The sequence below is a fragment of the Cryptomeria japonica genome, chromosome 2 (assembly GCF_030272615.1).
Source record: "Cryptomeria japonica chromosome 2, Sugi_1.0, whole genome shotgun sequence".
Taxonomy (NCBI): Eukaryota; Viridiplantae; Streptophyta; class Pinopsida; order Cupressales; family Cupressaceae; genus Cryptomeria; species Cryptomeria japonica.
In genome coordinates, this window is record NC_081406.1 from 616,563,125 (window position 1) to 616,575,547 (window position 12,423).

The 12,423-nt window shown below is 34.3% G+C and overlaps 1 protein-coding gene across 4 annotated transcripts in view; it reads right to left on the bottom strand.

The window, feature by feature from the left end:
• The window catches only part of LOC131078691 (vacuolar fusion protein CCZ1 homolog B), a 144,455-nt gene that overhangs the window by 67,051 nt on the left and 64,981 nt on the right, over positions 1 to 12,423 (bottom strand). For all 4 annotated transcript variants that reach the window (XM_058016463.2, XM_058016464.2, XM_059216783.1 and 1 more), the window contains 3 exons: positions 10,348 to 10,441; positions 4,431 to 4,614; positions 4,006 to 4,115 (listed from right to left, as the gene is read on the bottom strand). In XM_058016463.2, coding sequence (XP_057872446.2) covers positions 4,006 to 4,115; positions 4,431 to 4,614; positions 10,348 to 10,441 — 388 coding nt within the window. The remainder of the gene's footprint in view (positions 1 to 4,005; positions 4,116 to 4,430; positions 4,615 to 10,347; positions 10,442 to 12,423) is intronic.

Consider the following 12,423-nt stretch of genomic DNA (forward strand, 5'->3'; position numbering starts at 1 on the left):
CACACCTGAAATCCCAACTAATTCCATTAATTTGGAAGAAGATTCTCTTTCTGAAACTCAGAGGGAGCATCCTGAGGATAACACCTTGGAACTTGAGAACACTACAACAGAGAATCCCAGGAAGAGACCACTATGGGCCACTAAAACAGTACAGGAAGCAGAATCCTTTGCAGCACCTAGAGAAACAGTTAGAGAAAGCAAAAGACCTTCAAAGTTTTCTAGCTATGTTACTCTAATGACAGACCTCATAAATGATGAACCTTCAAGTGTCGGAGAGGCTCTTAAACAACAAGTATGGAAGGATGCCATGATAGAGGAATATCAATCTATCTTAAAGAATGATGTGTGGAAAATTGTGCCTAGACCTAAAGGAAAATCAATTGTATCTTCTAAATGGCTCTTTAAAATTAAGCATGCTACTGATGGCAGTATAGAAAAACATAAGGCAAGATTTGTTGCTCGAGGCTTCTCACAGAAGGAAGGAATTGACTATGAAGAAACATTTGCACCTGTTGCACGATACACTTCTATCAGAACAATCCTGGCTATAGCAGCATCTAAAGGATGGAAAGTTCATCAAATGGATGTAAAAACTGCATTTTTGAATGGAACAATTGAAGAAGAAGTATATCTAGAGCAACCTAAGGGATTTGAGGTAAATAATGCTAAAACACATGTATGCAAGTTAGAGAAAGCACTGTATGGATTAAAACAAGCTCCCAGAGCATGGTACGAAAGAATTGACAATTACTTATTAGAGATAGGTTTCTATAAGAACATTGCTGATCCAAATCTGTATTTCAAAATAATCAAAGGTGAAATGTTGATACTCATATTATATGTAGATGACTTATTAATTACAGGCGAAGATCATCTCATTGCAAAATGCAAACAAGAACTAGCTTCAGAGTTTGAGATGAAAGATTTAGGTCTACTCCATTATTTCCTTGGATTAAAAGTATGGCAAAAACCAGATGGTATTTATCTAAATCAAGGTAAATATACCATTGACATTCTGAAGAGATTTGGAATGATGAATTGTAAGCCAATGTCATCTCCTATGGAAACAAACCTACATAAACTAAAAGAAGCTATAGCAGATTCCAAATTTGCAGATTCAACATTATACAGACAGATTATTGGATCATTAATGTACCTAGTCAATACCAGACCTAATATATGTTATGCAGTAAATGCACTCAGCCAACACATGGTTGAACCCAAAGAAATACATTTGGTTGCAGTAAAGCATATATTGAGATATCTACAAGGTACCTTGGACTATGGACTGCATTATGAACACACTGCATTGAACCTAAATGGATACTCTGATTCAGACTGGGCTGGAAGCGTGATAGACAGGAAGAGCACTTCAGGATGTTGTTTCAGCTTAGGATCAGCTATAGTATCTTGGATCTGCAGAAAACAATCATCCGTAGCTCAGAGCTCCACATAAGCTGAATATATAGCTGCATCCATGGCAACTAAGGAAGCTGTATGGTTGAGAAAATTGATAGTAGGATTGTTTGGTGAAAGTCTGAAGCCTACTATCATTCATTGTGACAATCAGAGCTGCATTAAACTTTCAGTGAATCCAGTTTTTCATGATAGATCCAAGCACATTGAGATCCCATATCACTATGTAAGAGACATGACAGAGAGAAAGGTAATAAGACTGGAATATGTCAATACAGGAGATCAGACAGCTGACATTCTAACCAAACCCCTAGCAAGAGTGAAAATTGATCACTTCAGGAGGTTTCTTGGTATGCTTAAAATGTAATTGATGTCTAAAATTATGTAAACTTCTTGGTCATATATTTGAGTATATGAAGTATGTAACCTTTCCCTGTGTTCATTCCTAAAGGATGACGATTCTTTAGTTAATGAACACTTGTATTTTAACATTGTAAGGTGACGATCTTATAAATGTTTGGAAGATGATATAAACTGAAAATCAGACAATTTGAATATCAGTAATATGATAAGTTATAGTAGACATTATGTAAGCGGATTAATGTCAGTGCACATACTTATAACAAGGATATCAAAGTGAGTATATCCTTAGTATCACAGGTTGATACTTAAAACAAGGATATCAAAGTGAGTATATCCTTAGTATCACAGGCTGATACTTAAAATTGGATATCAAAGTGAGTATATCCTTAGAATCATAGGATGATTCTTCACACCTAGGTGATGTAATTATCATGAGATTAGTGTTGAGCTAAATTAAGTTTTAGATCTATAGTCCTAAGACTAAGAGGGAGTGTTAAAATTATTCTCAGTCGTAACTCTAAACAAAATCGTAATCTGATTATTAGCACCCAGAAATTCGATTTTATGTTACTTGCGATTTATTGGGATTTAATTAAGTTAGTATTAAACTAACATATTAGTTTGCTAAATGTGATGTTTGGTTTAAAGTAATTCCGCCGGTGTAGAAGGATCGTGGCTCCACACAGGGGTCACGACCCTATGTGGAACCACGTGCACGATCCAATGAAGACAAAAGATATATATCCGCCTCCCATTATTGAATAAGACAATAAGTACGATACATGCGGTGAAAGGGAGAATACATATAATTGCTTGGTCTTCGTATCTACAGAGGCAAACTGATAAGACATAAAAATCAGTTTTATATTTCTTCATATCAAACAATAACAGTATAAATTCATTGTCTCAGAATTCTGATTGTTCTGAAAGTCATTACAGTCTATTTACATTTACAATCCCTTATCAAAATAGGTGAAAGGGAAAGTTTAAATATATAATCCACTTAGCATTCATCTATGTTGATTACAATAGGAAAAGCAAGCGATGTTAATGGATTCATACTATTGAGTATATCATTCATGCTATCATTGGATATTATGATCTTTGGAAAGTTTAAGAAATGGGAGTAAATGTCTCTTAAGGACCGATAGCCTAAGAAGGGACATTACATTATGTAATAAATTCCATTGCACTTCATGCTTAGTGTCCAATGATGTTTTACAACATTTATTTCCACATGATACTCTTTACACATATTTCAAGTCATCGAGAAAATAATAATTAAATATAAACACCTTCCAACCTCGTGTAGGCATCCAAGTTGGCTCTTTCCAGAATCTATGGAGATGTACACATAATTAACCAGCTATTAAATAAATAAATTACAGTAGTCTAAAAATATTGCAACGTGAATATCACCCCTAGTCCCAGCACAAAAAATTTCATTCCATGGTGTCTATCCAAAAGGATAGGTTTCATGGAAAGCTTATTTAATAGTTCTACCAAAAAGTAGGGTTCTATCCAAAAGGTTATGATTTCATGGAAAGTTTATTCCATGGTTTCTACCAAGAGGTAAGGTGTCTACATGAAAGAGTTGGGTATCTACTCGAAACAATAGGGTTTTATCTAAAAGGATAGGGGTGCTCTATAGAGAGAGAGAGTTTGCTAGGAATCATTGCACCTAGTTTGGTGTGGCCTGTTGGGATACTAATCCAGGTAAGTCCAAAATGTAAGTGCCGATTGACAACTTACAGATGGGGGAATAATTGTAAGTCCTTGTGCGTAATGTGTGTACTCTAGTAATGATTGGATTCAATGTTTCTTCGATCAATCATTGAGCAAGGATTGTGTGATTTGTATTGGTGTGTTTGGTTGTTAGAGTCGACCACTCTAATAACTAATGTATACCTTGTTTCTGTGATTTATCTTGTTTAGAAAGTCTTATTAAGTCTTGTGTTGTGTTTCTTTACATATTGCTTTTATTTCTGCTGTGACGATTTGTAGAGTCTTGTTTGATGCTTTATGTATTATTGTGAATTCTGGTAAAGTGTTGTGAATGTGTACCATGCTTGACTATGTTATGGATTTGTGATTGTAAATATACTTACCAAAATAAGGACATAATAATACATTGTTACATGGCCTTTGTAAATTACTTTTTCATTCACTTTAATACATAAGAACATCAAGTTAAACCAATAATCCATCATTAAAGTGCAATATTACCTGAACTTCAAGAGCCGTTTCCCTTCCAATTGAAAGCATCTGAATAGTCCCTCGTTCTACCAATGATTCACAGAAGGAGGGCATTTGAAATTTCTTCCCAACTATAAAATCTGAGTCACAAGAAATTCCCATTCAATAAGAGACAAGGAGCTAAATTTTCCACTCAAATAGTCTTCTTTCCCACCATAAGATCTGATTCACAAAATTTTCTCATTTAACAGCGAACAGGGAGCTAAGGTTCCCACTCTGAATTTTCAAGCAAGAAAATGTTCATGCAAAATGGAGTTTTGCACAAGTATTCCAAACTATTACTGCAGTTATTTTGTATTTGATAACTAAGCATGAGAGCAAGTAAACTGCATGCAAAAAAATTGGCAATAAAAGTGAAGAGAACTGCACTTAAGTCATGAATTTGGAGTAAACACCTGACAAATAATCTGTATAAAATGCATATAGGCAGCTCCTTACAGTTGCACCATTAGGCTGCTTTTCAAGCAATGCCCTTATGGAACCAAAAAACATAGTAAAAAGGCAATGTGCTTCCTTGAGAACAGATTTTAGTGCACTGGGTCGACTTACTTCCTTATATTCTTTACTCTTTTCAACCACCTGCCAAATCAACACCAAAGCTATTGAGATTTGATAATAATTTACAGTGTGCAGAAATTAATCTGTAGCTGATCTAATTACAATTGTTTCAGAATTGTATGCATGTAAAAATAAAACAGCAATTTCAAGTTTGGGATAATATAGATTGGAAAAAAATGTAACAATTATCTAATGACAACACTAACATGCAGAGATATTATAAAAAGGAAAATTTGTCTTATAAATATACCTTGTAGTCGATCATCAGTGCAGCTTATAATAAAATTTCAGGGTAACGAAAAAACCAATGCTGAATTTAAAGATAACTTGGACCATGATGAAAAATGTAGAGATGCAAAGTTTGTACATGACTGACCGTATAAATTAATTTCCATCTGAAGAATAAAAACAACTTATGAGGAAAGATACAAAACAGACAAGGTCTCCAACTTACAGCAGGAGAAAAAATAAATGACTGATAATAATATTGTTACAAGGAAAATCAATCCTGAGCAGATAGCTGATGATGTACCATACCTGGCAGAGCATGCCCAGATTTGTAAGTTCATAAGCATAAAAATTTCACAGCTGTTTCTGAAAAACTGGGCAAGGACTCGGCAACCAGAAGGTGTTATGGAGATCATTATCACAGATGGATATTTTTTTTTGTGGTGTTCTCAAGTATGGCAGATCCGAATATGACGTTTGAGGGAGGTCCATATTTTCATGACCAAGCTAGCCTTTTCATCAAGCTATGGCACGTGAGTTTTGATCTTGTGGATGAAACTCCTTCATTCATGCCTCTTTAAGTTAGGATGTTTAACTTGAAAATGAGCTTTTGGTGCCCAGATATTCTCCAATCCATAGGTGGGGTGCTTGGGAAGCCCATGGGTTCTTCTCATCACACAATAGAAAGGAAGATTACTGTGTATGCCCATATATGTATGGAAATCAACCTTAATAATCTATTGCCAGACTCATCGGAGATTCATTTGGGAAACATGCAATGGATCCAACAAACCGACTATGAAGCCCTCCTTTTAGGTGCAGGCAATGTCATGCATAAGATCATCTACAAAGAGATTGCCCTCAAAAAGACACGGATTTGATGCAATTTGGTCAAGAGAAGCAAGTTGAAAAAGGAAAAGGGAAGGAACATGCACATGCATAGTGGGTTTCATTCTTGCAAAAAATCATCAGAGGTAGAACTCTCAATCGCCATTGAGGAGGTATACAAGCAAAACTCCAAATCACAAATCAAGAGGCATATCAAAAAGGAAGTCTCAAAATAGATTTGATTTACTAGAGAAATTTGAAGATTTGGAGATGATTGAGAGGGTTCAATATTTTCATGTCAGGGAAGAAAGCCATAGTGGGGTAGAAGAGCAAGCTACTAAGATGGATAGTCAAGTAGAACCAAAACTAGATGAAGGTCAAAGTGAGGTAGAAGAGCAAGCTACTATGGTAGATAGTCAAGTAGGACCAAAACTACAAGAGGCCCATGAGCTAAATCTGCCCATCACCTCCAAGACACACATGGAAGGGAATCATCGGTAGTAAGTATGGTGGATCATTCTATGGCCGACCATTCTCCCTTCAATTTTGACCCCTTATTTGAGACTCATTGGAAATTGTCATGAAGGGAAATGGACTAACTCAAGGTTTACAAGATGATCTTAAACAAATCATATCTCCATCTCTTTTGGGTGTGGCTCAAAAAGAATGCTACAAAAAAGGCCTCAACAGTAGGGAGGAATAAGGACCAAGAAAAGGTGCGAATGATTGCAGAATCTTTGGTGAAGTCAGGTGTAATATGGACATTGGATTCCCACTTCTCCATTCCTTTCATTGAATATAAGGGGTTTGGGCAGCACCCCTTGTCAAAAAGTTGTTTAGAAGCCCATCTAAGAACACAAGCTGGATGTATTTTTCCTTTAAGAAACTAAAGTTGCAGTGGAGGAAATGTCCTCCCTGTGCTCAATAATTTGGAAATATGGTAAATGTCTAAGTATAAAAGCACTCAAGGAGCCTTAGGTGGTTTAAACTACCTCTAGGACCCCTGAATTTGACTCCTTCATGATGGATTACTTCTAGAAAGTCTCTGTCTTTTTTGGCTCCTATCCTTTTGACCAGTGTTATGCCCCTTCAAAATCTCAATGTAAGAACCACCTTTGGCAGCATGTATCACTATGGTTCTAAATGCTATTCTAAGCTTGGAGGAGAAATGAAATGGGGTTGTTTAGATCCTTCTTCCCTCATGCTAAGAGAGAATGTGTCTTTTCGTAATCTTGTTCATTTTAGGCCAAATTTTGTTCTTTTAATGTGGCCATGGTTCTATATTTGAGTGGTTGGACAACTGTTTGGTCTCTAAATGTTAATTAAATAATTCTCAAATTCCTTCTTCTAGAATTCTTCAATAGACTAGGTTGGAAAATTGGTCTATACAGTTTTCTTCAACCCTTCTCTAACTTAAAGAAACCTCCATTTAAATTTTAGTTGACGTGGTTGACAGATTGGTCTGTACAACATCATATTGCCACCAAGTAGAAGGAAGAAGCATCCTTTGGCATACCCATGTACACCTTTTCCAAAAGGATCCAATTTATTAAAATCAAACTTAAATATAGGAATATATGGCATTATGACAATATCTTCAAGAGAAGGAAAGAGATTCAAGAAAGAATGAGTGAGGTTAACTCTCAAATCAGAGATAGCAGTCTAACTCCAAATTGTCTTCTCAAGGAATCCATTCTTACAAAAACACTCTTCAAAAGGGATTTGAGGGAGGAAATTTTTTGGAAGCAAAAATCTAGAGTTGGTTAGCTTCAAGAGGGGGATAAAATACTTCCTTTTTTCACAACTTGGTCAAAGATAAGAGAGTTGGGAACTTAATCTCCTCTCGTGTCTCTTCCCAAGGAAGTCTTCTATTTTCTTTTAAGGGTGTTAGTTGCAAAGTGATGAAGAACTTTGCAGCTCTTTGAAGAAAATATAAGTTACAGGGTTTACGTGTTTTCCCTGTAGCACCCAAGCTCAATTTGCCTAAAGTCCGAACTCTCGTAGGATATGCCCCGGATGCATTGGGTTCCTTGTGGGTACACAAGAGCATACCCATAGGGAACCTGGGGCACACCCTGAGCATACCCAAGGCAAACTCACGGGTCCCAAGGCCAAAAAGCACCCAAACAATATTAAAAAAACGTTTTTTTTACTTTCTTTTTGCATTGAAACCCTAAAAGCATCAATTCACCCTAGACAAAGAACATTTTTCTCTCTTCACTCTCTCTTTTCTTATTTTGGTATTTTGAAGGGCAACTGGTTTTTTTTTTAGTTGTTCAATCAAGGAGTGCCAAAGGAGGAAAGAAAGCTTGCACAAAGGAGATTTAATCATTTAACGTAAGCATTTGACCCTATTCTCTATTCTTTTAACCTAGGTTGTAAGGAGATACATCTCCAACCCATTGGGTCGCATCTCGAGGACCAAGACATGTCTCTGTTACCAAAGAAGCGGTTGGAAACGTCCTTGCTTGCAAGAGATGTTCTACCTCTGTCTCCTTCAATCTCCTATGGTTAAAACTAAAACCCTAAAAAAATGCGAAAAAACAAGGTTGAGAAAAGAGATGCATTTGGAGCTGATGCATTTAATAGCCGCACGAGGTCAGCTTTGCTGAGCATTTGGAGCTGATGAAATTGACGACCACGTGAGGTATTGTTTTACTCATTACTCTGTTCTTTGAGATTGACGTGGCATAATTTTTTAAAGTCTCATAATAAGTTTGGAGCAATTAATAAAGTGATAACATAAGTTAGGAGCGATTAATAAACTAAGTCGATGATAAATGAATAGAGGACCCGATGGAAAATAAAATAATACTTAGTTTGGAGTTGATGGAAATAAATACATTTTTTTTATTATATTTTCAATATATCTTTGATTATGTTCTATATATTAAACATTAATTTATATATTTTTAATATTAGATTTTCTTATGTTTTATAATTTTAAATATTATTTTTTATTATGGCGTCTCCAAGTACCCCCATCTCCTATTTTTCAAAAATAGATGTACTGGTACCTGTACCAGCCTCCCATACCAGTACTAGTACCGGTCTCTTGGCAACCTTGCTTTTAACGAAAATTTTCAAGATTTTGATGAATTTTTTCAAATTTAAAAAAAAAAAAAGAATAAAAGAAACAAGTTTTGTTAGTTTTAGGATCAGATATGAAATAAGCAGAAATACACAACACAATAGACAATTAACACAGCAGTTTACCCTGGGAAAAGCCAGCCAGTAATATATCACATATATTATATTGAATAAGGCAGAAAATATGCTTTACAACTTGGCCAATCACAAGGCCGATTGATGCAAAGATGATAGCACCTCTCTAGATTCAAATCTGTAAATGATATTATTTCTCCTTGATTATAATCAATCTGAAGCAAGATGACAATCTGCTGAAGATAATTGTTCTCCTCCTTGAATGGTTAGATCTGCTGCTATCAAATGAAGATCTGCTGCTAAGGTACGAACTTGCTGCTGAAGAATTCGAATTGGATATCAAATGGAGATTGGCATGAGTATATATACATAACTTGGTGTCTCTTCATGAATAGTCGGCCTCATCAAGGAGATGACTTTACAAAAGGAAATGAGGCGACTTTCCCATGAGTCGGCCTTAATATAAATAAATATAATTATTATTATTTTAAATTAGGCGTTACTCTTGAGTCGGCCTTGATAAATTATTATATGTTTAAATAGCAACTCCTCCTTGAGTCGGCCTTATATCTTTCATTTGATATTTATTATTAATTTCGATTTAAAGGAGAAAGAAATATCCCGCAGCTATTAAATCAACAAGTTTCACTATTTTTATAAAGCTTCTTGATTTTCATTTTGAACTTTGTTAGTTTGTACATATTGTAGGCATACTTATTTTTTCTAATTTAAAATTGTATAATTTCTTATAATAGTAAAATCAGATTGCAACAATGGCCACTACTTCAAGTTCAATGAGTGTGGATGCAAACAAAAAATATAAAATTGATAAAGCATTTACTCTATGGAGACATACTACGATGCTTGAACAACTTCCAAGAGGTGGGGGATACTTTTGGAATTGTAACGAGTGTAAAATCAAACTTTAAGAGCTTTGAAAGAGTGCAACTCTTCATTATTTCTGCCCTTTGAAAGGGACACAACCTTTCACAATCAGATCTAGACTTGTTATTTAAATCAGATCTGCACTTTTATTTAAATCAGATCTGCACTTCTGATTCCCCAAATTATCCCCCCTCAAATGAGGTTCTCTTCTCCCTTTTATATCTCATGTTTGAGGGAGTCACACCTTTTCATTTTATGTCTTTTGACCATTCATTAAATATTAATTATATTGTTTTATATTTTAATTTAATTTTTAAATATTTTAATTTTATTATTATTATTTATTAATTATTATTAAATTCTATTTCAAAGTGGGGACATTACAGCAAGGCAAAAAAATCAAGTTCCAATGACAAAACCATATCTCTGCTAGCTTGGAATTTATGTTCATCCACCAACAATAGTAGTGTGCACATTATTTAAAAGTATAAATAACAAATTTTGACTTCAAAGAAATGAACCTTACATCAATATTGTTAACAGGTGGACAAAAAGAATAATTTCTAGAGATACATAGATTTAAAATATCTTTAAAAAATTGTGAAAATGAAGAATAAAATATAAATAATGTGCAAGATTTTCACTCACCAATATCATCCAAATGTCAGCTTCTGGCTGATACAGTACATGTGAATGTTTATCAGTATCGATTACTTCACAAGGAGCCTCTGGGGAGAAGATCCTGTATTCGAAGCAGTAAAATTGCTTAGCTCATCTTTTCCAATAATTGCCGACAAAATGGCATTCTAGACTTCAACTCTGAATTCAAGTATCTTCTGATAGAGTTTTCAAACCAACTTCCATGGAAAATAAGCAATATAGAGTGGATGCAAAATATGCAAAACAATGTAGTTAGGAATCTGAAATGTGGAGCCAAATATATGAAACAATGAGATACCACTCATGCCTTCAAGAACCAAGTCAAATCCATATAGCCACACCATCAAAATTGCATTTGTGTTTATACTATACATACAAGATAGGTATCTCCATATTACTCAATTACGTGTGGAACCATCAAATGGAAATCTAAAGATTCCTTGTTCGTTTATTAAGAATAAAGAAAGTTTTTATAGAAATCATATTTGTTTCACTAGCAAGGGGAAACATTATTTTGCATATTTAAAGGTTTAACTATTTTTAATTTAATATCACAAGTATGAATTTGTTTGTACTTCTAGGCTTGTAGCCAACTAATCACAATTTACTAAATTATTTGTATTTAAACCTCCTAAGAAGGTCTCAACTCATCTTATTTTTTGAAATGCTTCACTTTTCTATCTTTGTAATATTTATTCTGTTGTTCATAGCTGTTAGAATGTATTTGTCATTTTCATTTATTTGTTGAGCATGACTGGTATCAGATGAGGTTTGGGCAAAGTGAGAGAAGTTTACTTTCAGATCTAGGGCTATTTTGGCAGAAATTATGAGAAACACCAGCTGAAATTGCAGGGTCAGTCTCTTAACATAGATGTCAAACTGAAGCAATTCTTGTACCATTAGAAAGTAAACTAACAGTTTTCCAGAAAACTGTTGCAATTACAGTCATTAGATGAAATTGGTATTTCCAATCTAGGGTATTTGCTAGAATATTCACAGAAATCAGTCAAAAATTTAAAAGTCTTTTTCCTAACGCGTGCCAGATTGAAGCAATTCTTCTGCCATCAGAAAATTTAGTATTTCCTTTCTACTCTTTTCTACTGAAATTTTAGAAAAAAACAATTTAAATTGCAGAGGGTCATTCTCTTTTCATAGAAGTCAAATTGAAGTAATCCTGTTCCACTAGAAAGTGTGGCAAATAGCTGCAATCAAAATTCTAGACAGTACTGAGGAAGTAGTGACTTTTCGCAATCTGGAGTCTGGACAGCTAAATTGCTGTTTCTTGTTCCTATTTGGTTAAAAACAGTGGAAAACTGAAAAACTATATATCTTGTACTCTAGAGACTCAATTAAAGTTCAAATGTCTCCACCTTCAACACTCAAGAAAGCATTTCATCTTCAAGAATAGAGGGATAAAGTGGTTTTCTGTTGAAAGGAAAGGGCTTCCAAACAAAGTAGCGACATGTGAACTAAAGATTTCATCCACATTCAACCATATTTGTTAGTAGATTTCTATATTGACATCAAAAGTAGATTTATATATTAATATTAATTAGAAATTAGATATTCTACACAATTAATTAGTATATATTAAATATTAGAATACTAATAATAACACTACTATTATACTATTCTTAATATAATATTATATTGATAATAATAAATTATCACATAATTAAATTACAATTATAATACCTGTATTATTTACAATTATCACATTTCTATACTAATAATAGTTATAGTTATTTTAATCAAGGATGAAAAAATCGTCATAAAATCGCCTGTCTTGCGATTTCTCGCAAGTCAAAAATGGCGACGATTAAATAGCCAAAAAACTTGTCACCGATTTTAAGGAAAAAATCATGTGGATTTTTGAGAAAAACTCACACGGAAAACATGGAAAATCGTGGTAAAAAGAGGTATTTTGTTTTTAAAGTGAAACCCTAAAATTTATTACGTTTTGACCCACGAAAGAAAGTGGTTTTGCATGCAGGAGAATGGGCGAAGACTGACGAGAGGGAGAAAGGGCACACAAGCGCCAGAGAAAGGAAAAGTTTGAATCAG